Source organism: Tyto alba, unplaced genomic scaffold (genome assembly GCF_018691265.1).
Source record: "Tyto alba isolate M040663 unplaced genomic scaffold, T.alba_DEE_v4.0 Super-Scaffold_12, whole genome shotgun sequence".
Lineage (NCBI taxonomy): Eukaryota > Metazoa > Chordata > Aves > Strigiformes > Tytonidae > Tyto > Tyto alba.
The window spans coordinates 853-25,841 of record NW_024881274.1 but is presented as its reverse complement, the minus strand read 5'-3'; the positions used below and the strand labels follow the sequence as shown (position 1 = coordinate 25,841).

Below are 24,989 nucleotides of genomic sequence, written 5' to 3'. Positions count from 1 at the left end.
TCCCCATTCATCAGCAACTGGCATGTGCCTTTTTCAGCCTTTTACTGCAAGTGCAGGGACTGAAGCTCTTCATTTTGCTCTGGATGTTGCCTGCAGCCGCCCTCAGCTCCAGGGGAGCTTTGGATTTCCTAAACATACCCTCACGCTCAGGACTTATTTCTAAATTTATCCTTCATTGCCTGTCCTTGCTTCCACTTCTTGAACATTGGGCTGTGGCTCCCACCCGTGACCCATCCCTGCACCAGTGCAGCCCCACTGCTCAACACATGCCCCCACAGTCCCCCCTCAACTGACACTGCACAGGACAGGGTGTATTTGGAGTGAGGAAACATCCCCCACGGGATCCCCTAGCCAAGATCTCATCATCCATCCCTACCAGCCATCATGCTTTTGCAACTCACCCATTTCCCATTCCTTCCCAAGCCCCAACCGTGTCCCGCACAAGGGTTCACAGACAGCCCTGCTCTGGGGTCTGCCAAGGTCTGGGCAAGAAGAGAGGCTGGGGCAGGGCTGGCTCTTCCCCCGCCACAGGCACCAGGACCAGCAGGAGGAAGGAGATGGCCACAGAGCAAAAACACCCATAAACTGGATCAACTGGCCAGAGCTGGAAATGGCTGATGAGAGAGGCTGGTGGGTGATAATGCCATGGGACACCTTTACGGTCTGCCCATGGGCACAAACTGTCATCCTCTCTCCTGCACCTGCACGTCTCGGCTCCCTTCCAGGAGACTGGGCTCTGTCCCACACACCCACTAGAGCGTGTCCTCCCCTGGCATGGTCACACAGCTCAGACAACATCGGAGTTGGTCAAAAGAATGTGGGCTGATTAATCCAGTGATGTCTCTCATGATAAAGGATAAAATGGTTCAGGAACCTTTTAAGATCAAAGAACAGAGAATTAGGAAGCTGATTGATAACTTCTTGAATATAAGATTTTAGAAGAGTGTGAGTCAGAATATAATACCCTTATTTTACCAGTACAGAAGCCCATGGGTGAGTATAGATTGATAGAGGACTTGAGAGCTATAAATCAAATTGTGAAAGACATCCACCCGGTAGTGGCAAATCCAGTATACCTTACTGACTGCCCTTAAAGAAACATATCAGTGGTTTACAGTGCTTGATTTGAAAGACGCTTTCTTTTGCATACCCCTGGAACAGAAAAGTTGTAAACTGTTTGGTTTTGAGTGGGAGAGCCCACAAACAGGGTGTAAAATACAATTGATGTGGACACGACTACCCTAAGGATTTAAGAACAGTCCAATAATCTTCGATAGCCAGCTAGCAAAGGAATTGGAGATCTGGACAAAGGAAAAAGACAGTGACCCCGTGAGCAGAACACTTGCTCTTACAGTACATGGATGACATTTTAGTAGATACTGAAGAAAAGTCGACCTATATTCAGGTAACCATTGAACTCTTAAAATTTTGGGGACTTAATGGATATAAGGTGTCTGAGAAGAAAGCCCAAATAGCAAGCCAAACTGTAATATATTTAGGCTTTGAGATTTCAGAGGGACAGAGGAAGTTGGGGACTAACCGAAAGGAAAAAATTGGTGCCATTCCTTAGCCCTGAACTCTGCATGAAATAAGACCATTTTTGAGAATGGCTGGGTGGTGCCATCTCTGGATTATGAATATTGGCTTGATAGCCAAACCATTATATGAGGCCCAGAGGTCTGTTCCTTTCATGTGGGGCTGACAATAAGAAGAGGCCTTTCAAAAACTTAAACAAGCTCTAATGTCAGCACCAGCTCTAGTATTACCTGATTTAACTAAAGACTTCCAGTTTGTCCATGAATGACAGCACCTTGCCCTGGGAGCCCTGACCCAGAAGATGGGAAGCTGGAAGAGACCTGTGGGGTACTTTTCTAAAGAACTGGACATGGTGAGTGAAGGATGGCCTTCCTGCCGGTGGGCAGTAGAGGCAACAGGAATACTGATACAAGAAGCCAGAAAGCTCACCTTGGGAAGAATCCTTACGGTTTGTGTTCCACATATGGCTGTTACAGTGCTGGAACAAAAAGGGGGGTATTGGTTATCCCCAGCAGAATGATGAAATATCAGGTAATCCTTACAGAACAAGATGATGTGGTCCTAAAAACAATTAACCTTGTAAACCCTGCAGTTTTTCCTAAGTGCTTCACAAAAGGAAGAACAACCCGAGCATGACTGCATAACGACTATTGAGCATGTGTACTCCAGCTGAGAAGACCTGAAGGATGTCCCTCTTGAAAACCCTGAATGTGAGTGACCCTGTTCAGGGATGGCAGTAGCTTTGTACAGAATGGAATTCACTACGCAGGATACGCGTTAACAACTGAAAATACCGTGATAGAGGCAAATGCACTGCCCAACACTATGTCAGCACAGAAGGCAGAACTGATTGCCTTGATGCGAGCTCTGGAACTAAACAAAGGAAAGAAAGTGAACATCTGGACATATTCAAAATATGCTTTTGGAGTAGTCCATATCCATGGAGCTCTATGGAAAGAATGAGGACTATTGTCCTCCCAGGGGGCAAATATTAAGCATCAAAAGGAAATCTTACAATTGTTACTGGCAGTTCCAAATAGCAGTCATGCACTGTAAAGCGCATCACTCCGGAAATACAAAAGTAGCAGAAGGAAATAGTTTGGCAGACCCAGCTGCTAAGAATGCAGCTAAACAATGAGGGTTACAAATGGCAGTGATTCCTACTAGAACTGTAATTCTCCCTAAGGAACCACCAACATATTCAAAAGAAAATGAAAAATTATCTCAATTCCTAAGTGCAGAGAAAAATCCAGAGGGATGGTGGACAACCTCTGAAGGTCAGGTGGTTGTGCCCCCATTAATTATGAGGGCAATACTAACAGGTAAAACATCAGGAATGCCATTGGGGTGTAGAAGCCCTGGTGACATTCCTGAAGAGGCACATAATAACAGTAAGCATGTTAGAAATGGCTAAATCAGTTGCTGCAAAGTGCAAAGTATGTTTAAGGAATAATCCAGGTGTACAAAAAAGGGTTCAAATGGGTAAATTAAAAACAGGAGTAGAACCTGGTGACTATTGGCAGATTGATTTTACAGAATTACCCTAATGCAAAGTTTATCGGTATGTTCTGGTTGGGGTTGATACTTTTTTATGGATGGACGGAAGCCCTTCCCAGTCACACAAATCAAGCTAAGGAAACAGTTAAGTGGCTTTTATAAGAAATAATCCCAAGATTTGGGGTGCCCATTGGAATATCATCAGATAGGAGTCTGCATTTTATAGGAACTGTGGTTCAGGACATGAGCAAAGCTCTAGGGATAACCTGGGGTTTGCATGCTCCCTGGAGACCATAATCCAGTGGAAAAGTAGAAAGAGTGAATTAGACTTTAAAGAGACAAATTAGCAAAAGATGTCAAGAGGCTAACTTGATATGGCCTCGAACACTCCCACTGGCATTACTGCATATTAGAATACAGCTGAGGAGTGAGATGTCAGCCAGCCCCTATGAATTACTTTATGGAAAACCATACGAGTCGCTGGAACCCAATCCAAATATGCATGTAACAAAAAAAAAAAAAAAAAAAAAAAAAAAAGTGTATAATTACTTGCTTTCCCTTGGAAAAACTTTAGTTAAATTCTGGAGTGTGGTGGTGTGGAATCCAGTACAAGACTTCCAACCTGGGGACTATGTCTACATAAAGACCTGGACAACGGAGCCCTTACAAGAGAAGTGGAAGGGACTTTGCCAAGTGCTGCTAACTACATTCACCACAATCAAGGTTGCTGAATCAGATGCCTGGATCCATTATACCAGAATGAAGAAGCCATCATCTACAAACTGGAGAGTGACTGGAGACCTGGAAAACTTAACAATTGATTTTTGAAGCATGATTAAATATTTGAATTTTGTTTTTCTGTAATTTTTATAGTCTATGATGGTGGACATATGGATGAAGGAAAAAAAATCGTTATCAGGCCTGACACAGGTGACCAATGGTGTTCGAAGGCCTTGGTCTGACATGCAATTGTGAAACAGGAATTGACCCATAAAGCAGAGTTTAATCAGATGATTTTACAAGCAGCGGCAAGGCAACGAGACCAGTCATTAAAAGATCCACCATCATATGACAATTTGGTATTCAGTGAGACCACAATTTGAATATGTGAAAATATTGAGTATGATTATCAATCCTTTCAAAGGGGGGAAATGTTGCAGTTACCCTAATAAAATAGTTTGAATCTAGATTAGTATTTTGATTTTAGTTTAGAATATGATTTTGATTTTAAAATGGAGTTATAGCAGCTATGAGAACATAAAGCAAGTTAAGGCCCTTAGGAATAGGTAGCTAGTATGGTGTGTGCCTTGATCACTGTGAGAATCGTTATGGAATGTGAATTAAAACAATAGTTACTAGTTATGGACCTTGAATCAGAACAATAAGTACCAGAAGATGCTGGTTTTGGTTGGGAAGATATGCCAAAGAAGAAATGAGCATGCACAGGGATGGAGTTCAATCAGCAGCCAAAGTGAGGAAGACTATCGACGACCACCAAAGGAGCCCCGTCCAACATAACCACGCATGTGTTAGAGACATTAGCTTATGATAATGTTTTCCAGTAAATAACATAAATATGCTAATCATTACCCTCCCCTCATTCTATTCCGGTCAATCAGTAAAGATGACCAATGATTTCTGTAGAATAGGAATAGAGGTAAGGTGAGGTAACTGAAAACCAATCATTATTAAGGTCAAATTAAACTTTATTAATATTGTTGATCTTATGCAACTGTCCTGGTTTGGGCTGGAATAGAGTTAATGTTCCTTTTTGGTAACTAGAATAGTGCTGTGTTTTATATTCAGCATGGGGTTTGATATGAGAAGGAAGCTGATAGCACACTGATGTTTTCAGCTGCTGCTGAGATTTCAAGGACTCTCCAACTCCCCATGTCCTGCCCGTGCACAAGTGCACAAGAAGCAGGGAGGGAGCACGGCCAGAGCACCAGACCCAAATTGGCCAGTGAAATATTCCATTTCATGGGACGTCATGCACACTATATAAAGGAAGGCTGGTCAGGAAGGGGCACTTTCCCTCTCACTTCCGTGATTGTGATTGCAGCAACTTGGTATTTCAGGATCACTAGCCAGGAACAGGCTGGGTATTGGTCAGCAGGTGATGAGCAATTGCATTGTGCATTGCCTGTTTATATTTTCTATTTCTTTCACTGTTTTCATTTTATTAGCATTATTAAACTCTTTCTATCTCAACCTGCAAGTCTCCCTTTACCATTCCAATTCCCTACCCCATTCTGAGGCTGGTGGGGAGAGTGGGTGAACAGCTACACGGTGGTTGGCTGCCGACCAGGCTCAAATCAAAGCAGTAACAAGGACAATGATGAAATATTATATAACAATGTTGTGTTTTGTAGCTTTTGGTGAACATGTCTTTGGTGGAGCTATGCCCCATGTTCCCCAGAGCTGGAATAAAGAAGTGACTGTTTACCTGCTTTGTGTGGACACGTTCTCTTTGTGATTGCAACTTCTAACATGAGTACTCTCTCTGCATGTTCACACAGTATAAGCTGTGCAATGACATTTTCTCTCATGAGCACATTCCACACCAGCCCAACACCTCCCCAGCACTCCCCATCTCCACCACACTCTCCCCAGCACAACCCAGCCCAGCACAACAGCCCAGTCTTGGCTGGCCCCATGGCATTGCCCAGCGCAGGGTGCTGCAGAGCTCTGGGCACTCACCCCACAGCCCCAGCCCCTCGGAAGGTCACAGCAGCTCCTGGGGCACAGAGGGCTCTCAGCCTCCCCATCAGCCCCAGGGCTGGGGTCAGCCATGGCATGAGCAGACACAAGCCAGCGTCTCCCTCTCTCTGCTGCTCTTCTCTCCAAGAGATCCTGATTGCCCAGTGCTGGCAGCCCCTCTGTGCCTGTCCCTCTCCCCAGCACAAGACTCCTGCACTAGGGGCTCCCCAGGCAGCTCCTGCTGTGCCAGAGAGAGAAAAGCTGCCCAAACTGGTGCCTCCAGAAATAGGTCTGCTCTTGTCACGGGATGTCACCTCAGGCATGGCCCTGAGCTGGCGGTGATGCTCTGCAGGGCAGTGGTGGCTGAAAGCCACGGGGAGATGGTCCCAGGTAGATCCCCATGGATCAGCCATCATTTCCATTGCACTGGGGACCCCCACGTGAAGGGGCAGCACAGGCCTATTCCCTAACACATCCCCCCATGCCCTCCTGCCCTGAACTCCTGGAGAACCCCAGCACAGCAGCACGCTCAGAGGGACAATTCCTTCAGCCTGTTCCTGACCTTAGCTACGGAAAAAGAGCCCAACATCCAGACATAAGCACTGAGAAAAACCTCTTTTATTACAGATATGTGACATGGGTGTCAGGATGTACTGTCCTACTGGACACATGTAGAAAGTCCTCTAGGTCAGAGAGGCTGATATATGTCTCTGAGGAAGAGGAGTGGATGCAGACATTTATAGACAAGCAAGACTGTCCCAAAGAAAATGCTCGATGCACAGAAGGCTTCGGAGATGAATTGGAAATACCTTCTGAAGAGACACGGGCAGCTTATTTCTGCTGAGAGTCAGCTGACTGAATAAGCTTCTTCAGCACGTCCTTGATCTCCTGGTTCCTCATGCTGTAGATGAGGGGGTTTAGAACTGGAGGAACCACTGCGTAGAGAAATGACACAACTAGGTCTAGGGATGGGGAGGAGTTGGAAGGGGGCTTCAGGTAGGCAAACATGGCAGTGTTGATAAACAGGGAGACCACAGCCAGGTGAGGGAGGCACGTGGAAAAGACTTTGTGCTGTCCCTGCTCAGAGGAGATCCTCAGGACAGCCCTGAGGATCTGCACATAGGACAGCACAATTAAAAGAAAACACCCAAATGCTAAACTGATACTAACCACAAGGAGTCCAACTTCCCTGAGGTAGGAGTTTGAACAGGAGAGCTTGAGGATCTGGGGAACTTCACAGAAGAACTGGTCCACAGCATTGCCTCCGCAGAGGGGTAGGGAAAATGTGTTGGCTGTGTGCAGGAGAGAATAAAGCAACGTAGTGCCCCAGGCAGCTTCTGCCATGTGGACACAAGCTCTGCTGCCCAGGAGGGTCCCGTAGCGCAGGGGTTTGCAGATGGCAACGTAGCGGTCATAGACCATGATGGTGAGAAGAGAAAACTCTGCTGTAGCAAAGAAAAATAAAAAAAATACCTGTGCAGCACATCCCAGGTAGGAGATGTCTCTGGTGCCCCAGAGGGCATTGGCCATGGCTTTGGGAACAGTGGTGGAGATGGAGCCCAGGTCGAGGAGGGAGAGGTTGAGGAGGAAGAAGTACATGGGGGTGTGGAGGTGGTGGTCGCAGGCAATGGTGGTGATGATGAGGCCGTTGCCCAGGAGGGCAGCCAGGTAGATGCCCAGGAAGAGCCAGAAGTGCAGGAGCTGCAGCTCCCGTCTGTCTGCAAATGCCAGGAGGAGGAACTGGGTGATGGAGCTGCTGTTGGACATTTGCTTCCTCTGAACATGGAAGGCTGTTTAAAGGAGGAAAAAAAGTATCATGTCAGGAGAGACTTCTCTGAGAAAGATCAATCTCCTTTCTCCTAGTAACATCCCTGCTGCTACACGGCACTGTGTTTTCCCTTCCTGAGACCTTTCTTCAACTCTGCAGCTGGAGCTCTGTTTACTGCTGGACATACATGCCATGGTGTGAATGTTTTTTGCTTGCTTTCTACTGGGGAGTCAGATCTTTCAGTGATTTGTCAGAAAATCCTGATCCTAACTCTGAAGAGCTTGTCAGCATCTGCTCTGCCAGTGCTAAGGAACAGGGAAAGCAGAAGGCAGGTTTGGCAGGTTTCCTGCAGCACTCAGGGAGAACAGAGTGAGTCCTGTGGCTGTACCGTACTGCAGAGGGAGGGCAGTTGGTCTGTCCTTTCGTCTTGTTCCCAGCTTCCCTGAATTGCACCTTTCTGAGTTCAAGGGTGATTACACTCCCGTGTTACCCTGAAAAGCAGCCAGACACTGCTGAGAGCAGAGCGATCCACTGCAGAGCACCAGATGACTCACCCTTTCCCCAAGTCTCAGCACCCCACTTCAGCCAATGACACCCATGGCTCACAGAGTCCCCTGGAAGCAGCAGACAGCTGGGATGGACACCCCAAGGAGAGAGCCAAGGGTCCGAACCATGGCAACTTCTGAAGGGAGAGCCAGCTCATGGCCCAGCCTCACAGACTGCATTGCCCAGAGCTTCACGGGTTAGAGGAAAGCTGGGACACCTCATTGCTGGGGGCACATCTGCAGAGGAGGGCTCCCAAGCTCTGTGCCTGACTCTGCAGCTGAAACCCCCCTTCCCAGAGAGCCTGTCAGCAACACCAAGGGCATCTGAGCAAGGCGAGGAGAGGGACAGAAGGGCTCTCAGGAAAGCCTTTCCCTTCTGCAGCTCTGCACAGAACCTCCCAGACAGCAGCAATGCAGGACAGTCACCCTCAGGCCCTGCTCAGCGGGAACTGGGCCCCTGGCAGCAGAGATGCACTTCATCCCTTCTGCTGGGCTGCTGGGCCAGGAGGTGACTAACGGCCAGGAGCCACGGGGTAAGGGCTGTGCTGGGTGGCAGAGGAGACAAGAGGAGTGTTGCTCAGGGAAGGAGTCTGCCCTGCAGCAGGGTTTCCCTTAGCATTTCCCTCCCTCCCTGCCCACGTCTCCACTACCTCGAGCTGTCCAGGCTGGAAGTTCTGTGTTTAAGCCCATGTTTCCTCCCTGCCAGTGCTCACAGTCCCCATCCCAGCCCCTGTGAACACAGCTCTGCCCTGCAGCCTCACTGTGTGTGCAGGGCTTAAAGAACAGCTCACCCAAACCCTGATGAAAATGGAAAGGTGATGATGGTATGTTTTGTTAGCTGGTGGGGGGTGAAGGCACTTGCTGAGGTTCCCAGTAATCGTCACTGTGACAGCTTAAGAATCTCAGCCCCTGCTCTCATCTGCAAAGCTGATAGAAAGGTGGAAACCACAGAAAAGTAGAAGCAGAGAGTCCAGAAAGCACAGACACAACAAGAAAATCCCAGAGAGGAAAGTACTTGTGAAAAGTTGACTGTGAAATGAGCTGGGGAAGATCTGGAGCTGTGAGCATCCCTGACCCACTCAGCAGCAGCCTCTGGAGAGCAGAAGGAGCCTGCCCTGGTGGGGGTCTCTCCTTCCCCCCACAACTTCTCCCCACAGCGCCGTGGGGAGCTCCCCGGGCAGGCTGAGTGCTGACCCTGGCAGGCGGCAGAGTCCCTGCCCCAGCACACAGCCCCCTGGGGTGCAGGGATGCTGCTGGCAAGGACAGCCCTGTGCACCCCTGCCTGCACACCCGGCTGCACACCCCTGCAGCCAGCCCCGCCAGAAGGCAGCCCTCATGCCCTGGCCCTCGCAGGGGGCACCAGGGAAGCCCTGCTCAGGAGCACCTTCTCCTCTTCCTCCTCCTCCTCCTCCTCTAGGCAGGAGGCAGATTCCTGGCGGCTCTGCCGCCTTCCCCAGATCCCTCCCCGAGCTGCAGCTGCATTGCCCTGCACCCCCAGACTTACTGTGGCCAGGGCCCTGACGCTTTCTCCTCCTCGGAGCTCTCAGCAGCCTCCCAGCCCAGGCTGCCTTGAAGCTGTGTGTGCCTCGCTGCTCTGCCCTGGGTGCCTGAAAGCAGTGCCCTCAGCCCTGCTGCACTTTGCAGAGGAGCTGCTCCTGGGCAGAGCTGTCTCTCTGCAGCGCTGCCCACTTGCCAGGAGCTCCCTCCGGCCCAGGAGCCCGGCCCAGCTCAGCACCACAGCAACAGTACAAGGTGCCACTTGCTGTGGCCCCTCTGGGCTCCCTCTAGCTGTCCCTGGGGCTCCAGGGGAACCTGCTGTGACACAGCCTGATGCAATCACTGGTAATTCCTCCCTCAGCTGGGATAGGCACTAATTTCCAGCATTGCCATTTCTGCTTCTAAATTACGATTTGGTTCCTATAATCAGTCTTTACTGTCCTGTCATTACATAGGACACCCAGGCTCTTATTGGGAGGCACCTGTAGCTGAGCTCCTTTTGTGATCTCAGGTCATGATAGAGATGGAGATCAGGAGTGAGCTGTTCAGACACAGTTAGAGATTTCTGAGGGTCAGGAGGTGTTCCAAGAAATGTGCAGAAGACTGCAAGCTGCAATGGAGCAATGCTGAGACACAAGACAGCATCTGGGGTCATCTTCTTGGAGTCTGAAGGGGAACATCTTTGGCCAACAGGAATGACAGCAGATGCCCAAATTTAGTACAAGTCACTCTGGCACTGTCTGTTATGTTCCAGGCAGTCTATGCAAGTATTCTTCTGAGCAAATGGAGTCATGTACATTTGGGAGACCTCAGTTTCTCTCTATCTTTTCCATCAGCTGAATTTACTTGATCCCCACAGCAGTCGTCTCATGAACACCTCCACATTGCTTCACCAATCTTAGGGCATTTATGCTGTTTAATGACAAACAGAGGCTTCCAGTGTTACATGAGGTGCCAAGGCTCTCACACTCAGCTCCATGGGGTTGGCTGGGACAGCACTGGTACTATACATGCAAGTAATCTCCCTCCAGATAGGGGCTGTGACAGACCCCCCCCACAGCACTGCAGACAGATTTGGGGCTGCTGTGCAAGCCACTGACTGCCACCACTGCAGCGTGACAAGGTCTGTCCCTTCTCTATCCAGGAGATGGAGAGCAGTCCAGGAACACAAGGCACATCACACCGTGGTCTCCACACAAGTGCTTGCCTTTTCAGACTGTTGTTTTTTATCTCCAACAAACATTATCCAACCCCTTGAAGATGCAGTCAAGGAAATGACCAACAATTTTCACACCGGGCCTGTCAGCAGAACCTAGTTGTTCATGGAGATGACCTCCACATCCAAAGATGTCCCTCCCTAGCAGAGAAAACAGCAGTAAAATAAACCTGAATCTATCCAGGACTGCACTTCCCAGTCCTATTTCTATGACACGTGGATGGTGAGAGAGCTGAGATATTTCATGTCCTCTTTGCCTCATCTTTCACCAAGTTCTCCTAAGACATTGTGCCTCAAGGCAGGACTCTAGAGGAAAACAGCCAATGGTGGAGAGGAATCAAATCAGGGGCTACTTGAGCAAACTCAAATGTCACCTGTCCAAAAGAACCAGATTTATCAATCTGTCTATACATAGGGGAGAGAAAGTGTCATCAGCTTGCTGGTCCTTGTCCATGGCCTATGAAAATATTTACGAGAATGTAGAGAAAAATGTCAAAGTTCTGAAAATGAACTCCTCTTACACACTGATTGCACCAAGGACTTTTCTGCAAATGTTTAAACTTTTGCCTAATATCTTCACTCCAGAATTGATGCAGTTGATCACAAAGCTGTGGCCACCACCTCCAAGATACATAAGGGTAGATGAAACCCTGACATGGGACAGGGAAATGCGACCCTGGGCTGATGGGAGACTGTGGACGGGGAGCTGGTGGACAGGCAGTTGAGAGAACTAATTTCTCTCCCTTGAGTAGAAGAGGAAGCCTGGACAATTGCACTCAAGCTGTCACATGTTGGATGAGAAAGAGAAATGAGTGGATCTAGATGTTGCAGACCCTACCTGAAGATGCACCTGTAACCCAGATACACTGGGCTGAGTGCAGATTTGGCTGTGCAAAAGGGGGTGATTCGTTTCTTTTGATTCTTTTCTTCCCTCTGTGAATCAAGGGAGCTCATGACTTGAGGGTGTGAGTAGCTGTAAGTGAATATGGACAAAGTCTGGGTCAGGGAGTGCTCTGGAGGTTCTTGGGATATCTGCTTGACAGAAAATGTGGTTTTCTTTGGTATAAGGCCATCTCTGCTATGGAAATTGGACTTTGGATGAGGGAAGTTGGGCTTCATATACATCAGAGATGTGTATTTTATGTTTTACTAAACTCTGCCTTCATTTGGTTTTGCTTTTTTGGCAATTAAGAAACATCCTTCTGTGTCTGTGTATAGCTTGATTCCCAAGTATGGCAGGTGGGAGTTGGTGTCATTGGGATGAATTATGCAGCTACAGCCTGTCGTGGAGAAAGCTCAGATTGGAACAAAGGTGCTGTAAGTCCCAGGGGGGTGATGAGAGAAATGCGGGGTTGAAGGTAGGGACAGAACCTGTCCAGAGGGTGTCTGACATACAGGGTCTTGACTTCCCTCCATATTCAGACTTGATCAGGAGAAAGTCAAAATCACTATCAATTGGAGTTGGCTGATATCCCTTAGTGTGTAAGTACAAAAGTAAGGACTAATTGAAAAATAAGATATTGTTTCCTTTTGACATTTACTACGGAAAGATTACACTATGAATACACTCCTGAAACCACGCAAATTCACCAGATGGGAAATGAGGAATTCAGTTTTACCCAGAGACTTCTCTTGTGCAGCCGTTTTACATGTTACTGAGCCCTCTGGTGCCAAGTTGCTGCACTGCAGATCCTGGAAAGGGATTGAACTGGCCTCTAGAGAAGTAGGAGTCAGCAGGAACCCTCCAAGTTTCTGAGGGTGTCAGTGATGGCCACCGAGGGTCATCACTGAAGAGCCCATGGAGGGAATGAGGAGACAAGGTCCCTGTCCCTGGGGGTGGTAAAGCAGGAAGGCAGAGGCACTGCTGCCAGGCTGCAAATCAAATGTTCAGGTGACTGTGAAAGCCCTTGATGTGTTTCCTCAAGCAGGCTGTTCAAGCCCTGACCCCCATAGCCTGGGAATGGGGATCCTTCCCCTCAGGGGATTCTGAGGAATCTTCACACAGACATCTCACAACTTCTTCATGTCTTTCACACACACACTGTCACACATAACCCCACTCCCTTGGACCAGGAGGTTTGTGCATCCTCCAGGCTCCTGGATGTTTCCTGAGGCCCATCCAAGTGTGAGGAATGAATGAAGGAAAGAGAGGTGTCTCAGCCGCCCCCACAGCCCCAAGGCTGAGGGCCAGCCATGGCATGAGGAGACGGAGGCCAGTGTCTCCCTGTGTCCCTTGCTCCAGTCTCCCAGGCATCCTTATTGTCCCCTGCCAGCAAGCCCCTCTGTGCCAGCCCCTCTCCCAGGAAAAGACTCCTGGCCCAGGGGCTCCTCGAGCTTCTCCCATTGCCCCAGCAATAGAGAATCTTGCTCCAATCTGGTGCATTCAGAAATAGGTTTCTCCTGAGAGGAATTGATGACAAGCTAAAGAACATGCAAAAAGACATGAAGAAACTGAAGGAGGAATTTCCCAAAATAGGAGAGCAGACTTAATCACAAATGAGGATGATCTTATGTTCCACAGACACAGACTCTGGTTACAGATTAAATAACTGCAGTTAGGTACTGGCCAGGTGCAAGATTTAGAAAGAGGACTAAAGATATTAGAAAATGAGATAGAGAAGTTTGAAACAGCTGCTCAGTTTCTAACAGAGGAACATGTAGTCACAACCATATCACAATAAATGCAAAACCAAAACACACCATGTCCCAGGATGGTTCTGTCCAGCTGTGGGGCAGGGGAGAGGGAAAGGCCAGGAAAGGGGCTGGGTTTGGCTGTTGAACGTGGGCTGCAGCAGATACAAGGAGTCAAGGGAGTGGATGGGGAGAGATGGGCAAAAGCAACATCAATGGTGGTGTTGATTGTGAGGCCACGACTGTTACAGGAGCCTGACTGGCCAGAAGCTGGCCCCAGCAATTTGGGGACAACATGTGCATCACAAAACCGCTCATCCCATCAGAGACAAGCTAGTGACAGAGAGGACGGTGAGAGACAGGCCAAGGTCAGATGGCAGGAATGGTGATAATGATGAGGTGGCTTCCACTGCAGCAGCCTGACTGGCCCTCAGGAGACATGCTGGCCAGCAGGCATTCTGAGGTCATCCAGTGCATCTGAGAAGCCACCCAACAGAGATGACCCTCTTGAGGAGGGGAGGGCTGAGGCAGGTGGAAGAGGCCCACCTGTGTTCTGATTCTGGGGGCACCTCTGTTCTTGTGACCTGAGCAGCCATGGCAGACAGGAGGGCAGTCAGGGCTCATGGCCACCCTGCTCAGGACTAGCCCTGAGACTGATGGAAAATCTTCTCCTTATCTCCAGGGTGAACATCCCCTGTTTCACCCAACCCTCCTCTTTCAGACTCTTAACATGCTCCATGGTGGAGAACCCCATTCTGTATTCTTGAGGACCTCCTCATAGGTGCGGAGAAGCTGCAGGGAGGTGCCCCTCAGCCTTCCCTTCTCCAGGATGCACAAGCCCAGCTCTCTCAGCCTCTCCTCACAGGCAAAGTGTTCCAGCCCGGCCTGTCTTGGGGGCCATTCACTGAACCCCCTCCAGCTTGCCAACATCCTTCCTGTACTGGGGATCTGCAATCCGGATACAGCAACCTGGACAAGCCCCTCTCTTGATCTCCTGGCCGTCCTGCTGGCCACAAAGGCCTGGGTGCAGCTGGCCTCCCTTGCTGCCAGGGCACACGGCTGCCTTCTCTCCAACCCACCAAGACCTTTCCTTTTTACTATGTTTTCCTTCTGTTGGTTTGCCATGAAGATAAATTCTGCTGTGCCCGTCTGCAGCCAGGTCTCTGAGGAAAGCCAGTGGGAGCTGGTGCAGCAGAGCTGTAATGTCCAGCTGTGGGCCTGGGTGGAGAAGTCTGAAGGAAGGAGAAGTGCTGCAAGTGCCAGGGGGATGCTGAGAGAAGTGACAGGGCTGGGGAGGTGAGGAATCAGGCTGTCCATGCAGTGTCTGATCTCCAGAAGGACCTCCCCTACCCATCCTGACAGCACCAGGAGACCCTCTGATTCAAGATCAGAAGAGGCTGCAATCAATTCTTCTGTAAACTGAAAAATACAATAAATTTAAACCTAAAAAATATTTCTATATTAACTGCTCAGTCAAATGTTCCCCTTTACATACACTCCAGAGACCTCTCTAGTTATCTGTCCAAGGCTTGATAACTGCAGAAAACAATTGGAAGAGACATGGCTTTTTGCATTTGAATGAGCCCCATGGTGTCTTTGGTGCTGAGTCCTGAGCCTCAGACACCAAGATGAGCCTAAACAAAGGGTTGAAGAAGTCAACATCAGAGGCAACCCCTAAGGTTTCAAGGAGTGTGAATGGGTCCCAGTGAGGGCCATCAGCACCAAAGCCTCCCCAGGTTCTGGTTAGAGCAGGAAGTTGGAGGTGTCAATGAGAGGCAAACAAACACAATGTTAAGGTGTTTCTGGTGCTTACTATACCTTAATGTACCTTAGTACTGTACCTTAACTGTACCTTAGTAAACCTTCAGGTGTTTAAGCCAAAGGGCAAAAGCCTGACCCCCAGCCCCTGGGAAGGGGAATCCTGTCCATCACACATTGCCCAGGGCCCTTCTTGGGGCAGTGTCATGTGGGAATATGCAGTAACAAGAGCAGGACTACGGTGACACTTATGGGTCTCCCTGGGGTGGGGCAGAGGGGCGATAAGGTCCTGGTGCCATAAGGTTAATGTTTGTCCAGGTAGGCCTTAGTCACAGAGGCAAAGGTCATAGACAAGGAGGAAAAGACCTTGGCTCTTTTGGGGGCTCTTATCCTTGCCAGAGCCTTCAGTTGTCTTTCCCACAGGCTGTCCTCAGTGTCCCACACCTGCAGCTCTTTCCCTGCAGACTTTCAACATCAGCCTTTCTTCCCCACCTTGCTCTCACCTGAGCATCTCACTGCCCTCACTGATAGAGAATAGAATAGACTAGACTATTTCTGTTGGGAGGGACCTGCAACCATCATCTAGTCCAACTGCCTGACCCATTCAGGGCTGACCAAGTTACAGCATGGTATTAACGGCATTGTCCAAACGCCTCTTAAACTCTGACCACCCTGGGGCATCGACCACCTCTCTGGGAAGCCTGTTCCAGTGTTTGTCACCCACTCGGTAAAACAAATGCTTCCTCATGTCCAGTCTAAATCTCCCCTGGCTCAGCGTTGAACCATTCCCACATATCTTATCACTGGATACCAGGGAGAAGAGATCAGCACCTCCCACTCTGTGTCCCCCCTCAGGAAGCTGCAGAGAGCAATGAGGTCACTCCTCAGCCTCCTCCTCTCCAAACCAAACCCAAACTCCTCAGTCACTCCTCATAGCACATTCCCTCCATCCCTGTCACCAGCTTTGTTGCCCTCCTCTGGATGCATTCGAGGACCTTCACGTCCTTCTCAAACTGTGCGGCACAGAACTGCACACAGTAGTGAAGATGAGGCCGCACCAATGCTGAGTATCTATCCATCCTCCTGGTTGTTCCTTGAAACACAAAGCTGTGGGCTCTTCCAGACTCCCTCTGGGTGACTTGTTGCAGCACAGAACTGCCCTTGGGGTGACATTTCTTTCTCTTTGTCTCCATTCTCTACCTCCCCTGCTGTACTTTGTTCTATTATGTCTTTCGCATGCTGTTTTCTGACATGTGGATACAATCTTTACTACTCACAAAGAGTTATAAAGCAAGTATGTTTATTGCAGCGCTGGGTGCAAGGGCGATCTCTCCTCCAAGCTTGTACACCATATCATGAAGCAGGCATCATTTATGATACAAAAACATGCATATTCATTAGTATAGGCTGGGTTATTACAATTAGTTCTAAGAATTGGTGTGATTATTGTAATTATTTTTGGGAACTCCTCATCCTACGTCTCCTCCTCTTGCCACATTTTTGTGGTTTGATCCTACTCTGCAGCTAAATGCCACACAGTCGCTCGCCCACCCTCCCCCCACTTGGGAATGGGGAGGCAATCAGAGGGGCAAAGGGAGACTCGCGGGTTGAGATAAAAACAGTTTAATAATAGTAACAGAATAATACACTGACAGCAGTGTCAGCGGGTAATGTACAATACAGCTGCTCACCACCCGCCGACCGGCACCCGCCTGCTCCCAGCCAGTGATCCCAAACACAAAGGCACCACAACCACACTCCCAGAAGTAGCAGCCTCTCCTGGCCCATTCCTGCTTTTATAAGGTGAGCATAATGTCACATGACATGGAATATCAGCCAATCCCAGCTCAGCACTCCAGCTGTGCTCCCCCCACCCCTGCACACGGGTGAGGGCACCAGGACCTGGGGAGCCCCTGGGGTCTCTGTGCTGCAGCACTCCTCCAGCTACTAAAACAGACAGGAACTCTATTCCAGCCCAAACCAGGACACACATGCATACTGCCATCCAGTGGTCATGGGCCGGGATCTTTTGGAGGAAGGCTCGTGGTCTTCTTCACCATGTACTCTAAATATTTGTCCCAGAATGCTGAGTTACCTCAGTCAGTAACTGCAGAACCGGCTCCAGCCAGATGGCTCCTTTTTGCAGACGCCTTAATTAACAGATGGATATCCTGTTATCTATGGAGGCCTCTTGTAAAGAAGTTTCCTATTATCTTTCAAGGTCTTTTCCAACCAAGTATCCCATTATCTTGCTAGTTATTTTGCTAAGCGCTTATTTTCTATATCAAGTCCCCCCTTCTCTTTTACCCTTGCCAATTCTTTTGCTATATGGCACCATTCCTTTTAGCAAAATACTTGTCATTTTCAAAGTTTTGCTGTAAATTGTGTTTCTTCCACTCCTCATCGTTATTTCCAGGTTGTTTATCCATCCACATAAAACATTGCAACACATAACGGACTAATAATCCTAATACAACAATCACAATAACTACAACAAAAAGCTGCTTAAGCTTTGCGACATTAGGTAGCCAAGAGGTGAGCTTTTCCCAGAGGTTAGAAAACCCATACGAGGTATCATCCAGGGATACCTGATGTAAGACTTTTGAGTGTTCCCAAATCTTCTGAAGGTCAATCTCTGTTCTCCTTGATTCATCTACATTGTTGATAGATAATGGCCTACAACAATGTGAATGGTGTGATTAATTTCCTTGCCGAGTTTTAGCCCAACCACCTGTTTCAACTTTCCCTCCCAAGTCCTCAATTATTTTCTGATCTTCTTTTGAATATCTGGGTTCACAATCAATCTGTATTTTACCATCAGGGACCAAAGGCTGTACCCTTACATCACCCTTCTCTGTTACTCTTTTAGCCTCGGGGTCCGCCGTGGCATTGCCCAACTCCTGGGCAGTGTTTCCTTTCTGGTGAGCTTTGCAATGCATAATAGCCACCTTCTCGAGAAGCTAGATGGCTTCCAGGAACTTAAGAATCTCTTCAGCATGCTTTATAATTTTCCCTTGTATGGACAGGAGTCCTCTTTCTTTCCATATGTCCCCATGGGCATGGACCAATCCCAAAGGTGTATTTAGAGTCTGTCCAGTTGTTTATCTTTTTGCCTTTGGCTAGTTCCAGCACTCTGGTTAAGGCTATTAATTCTGCTTTTTGTGCCAAGGTATCTGGGGCAGGGGCTGCGGAGTGGTTACAGCATATCATGCTTTGCGGACGCCTTGTCAAAAGAAGCTGCTCCTGTCTGTGTACCAGAAGTCCTCCACGTCTGTTAAAGGTTCCTCCTTCAGATCGGATCCACTACTGCTTCAATCGTTTCCAGGCAGTCATGTGATACCGGTTCCCTCGTATTTCTGCTGAGGAAAGATGCTGAGTTGACAATGTTAGTAACAACTACTTCCACTTCATCCTGTTCCACTAGAACGGCCTGGTACTTAAGAAGTCTTTGGGGTGAGAGCCCTTGCCCCCCTTTCACCTCTAATACTGTAGATATGGTATGGGATAGCAACACTGTGATCCTTTGGCCTAATGTGAATTTGCATGCTTCCTGAATGTTTAGCACTAGTGCTGCTACTGCCCTTAGGCAGCTAGTCCAACCTTTACTTACTTCATCAAGTTGTTTGGAGAAGTATGCCACTGCCCTTCTGTATGGTCCCACATTCTGAGCCAGGATTCCCAGGGCTATTCCCTGCTTCTCATGGGAGAACAGCCAAAATGGTTCAGTTGTATCCGGTAGCCCCAAGACAGGGGCCTCCATGAGCTTCCTTTTCAGTTTCTGGAATGCTTTATCTGCTTCCCCATTCTAAGTGAGGCTTCCCGGGGCTGGATATTAACAGTTCATAACGTGGCCTTGTCCCGATCTGATATCAGGGATGTCCCGATCCGATATTAGGGAGGGTTCTTAAACGATCCCAAGAGCGAGATTAAGACACAAACGAGGTCAGATTCTGGACAACCTTGTGATCTTTATTAAACAAGCGACTGATAAAAGTGATAGGACAAGGAGAAAGGAGAGGAAAGTCAGAATCCCTAAGCTAGAAAGCGGTAGAGATGCGGCAAGATTAATCACCACCACCACGAGCCCGCAATGTCCCGTTGGCTCAGTCTCGGTGCAACTGATGATGGGCCAAGCTCCAAGCTTTGCCGAAGTCCACAAGAGAGATGTTTTGGGAGCCCCTACGAGCACACACGCACGCACCCCCCACGCACACACAGACGCACGCACCCAACACACACAAGTACAGAGTACGCAGTCCTTTTATTGCCTCAGTCCCCACGATTTTCCAGAAATTCCGCCCATTTCCACGGAGCTCATTGTAATATGTGCCGCCCTGTGGACCTCCATGCGCGCATGCCCAGGTGTTCATGGTGGTCTCACTGGCGACGGTTAGCCCACGGTGCCTTCAGCCTCTGCACATCTTCCTCACCTCGATTTCCTCCCGACCCGGCTCATGCGCAGGTGCTTGTTATTTTCTCTTCGGGCAGACGTCGTGGTTTCTTCGGGGACTACCCGTCTCCTTCAAGGCGTACTCTGTTGCATCAACAGGATGCGGAGGCCAGGAAGTGGTAGTGGTGCAGCAGCAATGTTGAGACAAAGTCCTACACAGTCTCCTACACCACCCTGTGGCTCAACTTTACTGTCTGTCGTGGTGGTGTGAAAGATAACAGGAGAGAGAGAGAGAGAAAGGCCAGAAATAGAGCAATATAACAACAACCTTAACGATATTCTTAACAACTACCTAATTTTACAAAACCAAAACATCTTATAAATCTATTCTAAGTCTCCAACGCATTACCAGAAGAACGTGACGGCAGTCGACATGGTTGACATTCGCAGGCGCAAGAAAGAAGTATTATAATAACAATTAAGAGAATAGTTAACACACTAGAGGCCAACACGTGAGTTAAAAGTAAACCAAACAGTGGGTCCATTTTAAACAAAATACCCCAAAGCGTCTGAGGCCCTGGCAGTTCTCGCGGTCTGGTCTGCCGGAGTTGAGATCAGCATGCGCGGAGGGGAAAATGGCTTTCAACTCCCCCTTATCCTAAAGCGCAGGCATCATTTGGGCCTAGAAACTTCTATTCCAAAACTAAACAAAGGTAATCAAACAAAACAACATCACTGTTCATAACAGCATTAATATTCCAACCAAACATAGACAAGGTAACAATAACAATAACACTACCAATCAACAGTTTTTCTACCCAAACCTACTTAAACAGCATGCGTCTCAGGCTGGGCCAAGGGATGTGCTCCCGGACTTTGGGGATGGGGAGGGGAAGGAGATGGTGGTTTACAGTAAGCAGATGCAACTACATGGGCACTTGAAATAGGAACATTTACAAGGGCAAAAGATATGTAGTAAAAAGTCAAACAAAGCGAGGGCTACCAACATTAAGGCTGCATAATAAATTGCTGCCCATACATAAGCATGCTCCACTGTTCTCGTGGTTTCGGAGGTACAAAAGTGAGAGCGCAAGTGGTCAACCCGCCTGGTCCGTAGGGATCAAGAGTCAGGGTTCGCATACGCAGCAGGAAAATAGATTTCCACGCCCCTAGCCCAAAGCGCATGTGTTGTTGGAGGGTCTCGAAAGTTCAGTTATACCCGGATGGCAAAAACAACTGCAAGGCCCGGCCCAGATCTAGGCAACACAGGCATTCTGGGTGGAAGAGAAACTTCCGCTAATTGCGCACTTGGACCTTCCTCGGTCAAGCCGCTAGCCTGGGGCTGGACTATCCCAAACAATTTTACCAATCCCGTTGGATTGCAATCTTGGGAAGATGGGAGTAGGGGACAATCCTGTGTGCGCCGCCCTGCTGGTGCATCGTCGTTGCCATCACAGTATGCGAGGGAATGTCTTGTGGCTGATGTCGGAGAAGACCGCCTCCTCCCCTCAATCCTCCAAGATCATGAAGACGACTAAGACGCCCTCGAAACCTTGATGAGGTGATGGAGACAGACTTATAGTTCAAAGAAGAAAATGTTATTGATCAGAAGAGTTACCACGCGGCGCATGACTGTTGTTCTTGGACTCTTTCTATCTTTCTACCGCTATCGCCCCTGTGAGCAGGGGTAACAAGAGCTCGAAGGACAACATCCGAAGGGCAGTGCTGAACTCACGGGTGGGGATATATTTGTTTCTTATTTTCTCTCTTTCTGATTGTGTCACGTGGGACTTTGCTGGATTGTTATACAGTTAATTATTTCCCGTTCTTGTTCGCTAATAAATTGTTGATTATTGTTTACAGAGTGTCTGATAGTTCATTGCTATATAATCTGTACAGTCGATTGTGCAGTTCGGTGCACAGCTCAAATTTGCTTAACGCCATCAGGTGAAACAGTAGTAGCAAATTGCATGTTGGTCACAACATGTTGGATTAACTGAACAAAGCAAGGAATAACACATGGCAAAAATATTAAGGTGACAGCTGCACATAGCAGATAGAATAAAAGCTGTTTTACCCATGGTGCTCCGGGTAACCAAGACCATAAATCACCCTGCCAGCCATTCCATTTTTGAATGGGGACATGGGCTAGCTTCCTAATATCAGTGGTCAGCTGAAGGACTACTTCACCTACATCATCTATTTCCAAACAACAATTAGATACATTTAGTTTTCCACATACTCCTCCTTCTTCAGCTAGCAAATAATCCAAATCGATGCGGTGTTGAAGGATTGCAGTGTGCATCTGACGAGATTGTTGAGTTAAAAGGTTTATTGCATTGGCAGTTTTATTAGTAATAATTTCCAAGACTGCTTGTAATCAGATTATGCGGTTCAAATTATAAATCGGTTCCCTTGCCCCTGATATTGGTTCACTGGGATTCTGTTGGAGAATGGCTCAGAGACAAGGGTCCTGAGCCCACCGATCAATTGTATGATCAGAGCCTGCTCTAGCTGCTGATGCTGAGCCTCACTAGGGTTTGCCTGCAGCTGCTCACAGCTGCTGATACAGGAGGAATGTCAAGGACGCTTCATCCCTGTGTACCGTGGTGTGTCAAAAACAGGTTAAGGGGAATTAGGAATAGTGGTCTGAGAAACCTAGTGTTATGATAACGGTGGTCTGAGAAACATTGTGTTACGGTACTGTCGTGTATCGAAAACAAGTAGCATGAGAAACTTAGTGTTATGAGAAGCTTGTGCTGTAAGCTAACTGCAAGTAGGTGGACCATGCGAATACGACCTTTAGAGCTTAAGCCAGTCAACTAGTGACTAGTAGGCATAATAATTATCATTGTCTGTATAAATATATGTACCCTGGACCAATAAAGACACACGTAGATTGATGCTCTATCACCCACACTGAACCCGTCTCGGCGTGTCGTTCGTCCGCGGCTCCGCAAGATGGCGCCCGAACAGGGACCTGCATAGAAGAATAACACAGACGGAGTGGCGGACCCAGAAAAAAAACAGCAACGACCGAGGAATTTGAGAACAGACCCGGAGAAACACCAAATACAGCAGCGTTCAGGGTACACGAGCTGAGACGGAGAGGCACTGGCCCCAGCAGCCCCGGGGGAGTACGCGGAGAGAAGCCGGCTGGACCGGCCCCGATAAACGGAGGCGGAGTGGCCCCGAGAGTGGAGGTGACCAGCCCCGCAGAGCAGAGGCAGACTGGCCCCGCAAAACGGAGGTGACCGGCCCCGGAGAGCGGAGGCGGAGCGGCCCCGAGACCAGAAGTGAGTGGCCCCACGAACGGAAGCAGAAAGACACCGGAGCTGACGTGGTAAGGAGCCGACTGCGGCAGCCCCGGGGGTGGATGCGAAGGGATGCTACAGGTGGACACTGAGCGGCCCTGGGGGAGGACGCGAGGGGGCGCTGGAGGCGAGCGCAGGGTGGCCCCGGAAGTGGAAGCAGGGAGGTGCCGGAACTGACGCAGACGGGCGATGGAAGCTGACGCAGAAAGGTGCTGCATACAGCGGCGGCAGAAACAAACGTGGGGAAATATCAGACAGCAGCGTCTAGCCAAATCAAGAACAATTGGACAGTGGGCCTCTGACAGGTCGTTCCGAGGACCTGAACCGAGATAGAGGGTCACTCTCCACAAGGGCTGCTGGCAAGAGCTGCACCTGGTGCCTTAGTCACAGAGCATCAGCAACATATCAAAGGGGATAATTTTTTAGTGCCTTAAACAGGGAGCACAAGCCGGCAGGAGTATTTTTAGTGCCTTAAACAGGGAGCACAAGCCGGCGGGAGTATTTTTTAGTGCCTTAAACAGGGAGCACAGGCCGGCGGGAGTATTTTTTACTGCCTTAAACAGGGAGCACAAGCCGGCAGGAGTATTTTTTTTGCCTTAAACAGGGAGCAAAGGGCCGACGGTGCCTTAATCAGGGGTGGGTCGGCAGTAACGGTACTGTGCCTTATCCAGGGAGCACAGGACCAGAGGTGCCTTAACCAAGGAGCACCAGGTTGACGAGATGGAACAAGAGGTAGCCCTGGATTTATTACAGCACTTTTTAGAAAAGCGGGGAGTGTATTGCATAAAATCACTCGCGGGTTTAGTAGCATTAGGACGGGTCAAAGGATGTTTTCAGGATCCTAATTCTCTTTTTGATGTCGAGGAGTGGAGACGATTAGGTGATGTTTTGTGGGATATGGCAATTGACGAGGATAAAGCTGCAAGGAAAATGATGAAACTATGGCGGGAGGTGGTGAATAATAGTGGGCGGTGTCAGCTTGAAAAGAACCTTGCAGCTGTGGCAACTGCAAAGTTGGGGGGGGAAAGTTCCACTGTTAACCCAGATAGTGAGGCATCCGGATCTATGCTTTTTGATAGTGATCGTATTCCTGTACCATCAACAGGAGGGCCAGTTACAGTTAACATGAATAGGGAAAGTCCGGAGGCCAGCCCCCCCCCCCAGTATCTTTACAGTCATGCCCCCCCCCACCCCCCCCTACCTCAGAGGCGGAGGGGCAGAGGGACGATGGCCCCTCGCTAATATGTAGCCAACAGGAGTGGCGCGAAGTAGGTGATTTATTGTGGGACGAGACTATCACTGGAGGCAATAAAGGCAGTGAAGCACGACAGCACGGGGTGGTCTGGCAAATGATCGTAAAAGCTCTGGGGGAGATGCAAGCAGAAAAGAAAGTAGCTGCTGCTGCTATGGCGGCTGTCAGCGCTGTACCATCCCCACCGGTCCCTTCCGAAACCAATCGTCCGTCCCGATTAGCCACCTTCTTCGGGTGTAATCAACAGCTCTGCTCTATTAAGGGCATGTCACCAAGTATTCCTGTTTGCTCCACTGCGCAAGAAGCGGCAGAGAAATCAGGCGGCGCGGGGGTACCGGGTGGAGCGGTGTGCCACCATAAACTCTGCCCGCCCCCCCACCCTTCGGATGGTTCCGCCCCTGACAGTGCGTCAGCGTCTGGCTCGGAGAGAAAAGCGGCGGCTCTGTCCGAATTAAAGCAACAGGGTCACACATCGGTAAGGGACAGTGACAAAGTCCAAGAACTTGAAAGAAAATTACAGAAGTTGAGCTACAGAACAGAACTCTGCATTTACAATTACAAGAAGAGGAAGCGCTGCTGGCAGCCCCACCACACCCACTCCCATCACCTTTATCAGAACCATCTCTGCTTTTAGCTCAGTCCCGATGGAGTGGGGTGATTCGTGATGCCTTGTTAGAAGGGGACTGGCATGTTGCTAGAGCGTTGGCCTGCCAGGTAGTGACAATGAATGGGGGACACCTGGGAAATCAAGATCACAAGATTCTCCTCAGGCGGTCTGGACACTCCTTACGAACTTTAAAACTCTGAACTGTCATTGTGTGTTTCAACATCAACACTGGTATTAAAAACTTGTTCATGTAGTATCAGGTTCATTGTATGGTGTTT

General features: G+C 48.9%; 1 protein-coding gene across 1 annotated transcript; it reads right to left on the bottom strand.

The window, feature by feature from the left end:
- Window positions 1-6,564: 6,564 nt before the first annotated feature.
- Window positions 6,565-7,500, bottom strand: LOC104368912 (olfactory receptor 14J1-like). The gene has a single exon (XM_033007031.2). The coding sequence runs from the start codon at window positions 7,498-7,500 to the stop codon at window positions 6,565-6,567; it is 936 nt and encodes a 311-aa protein (XP_032862922.2).
- Window positions 7,501-24,989: the final 17,489 nt, after the last annotated feature.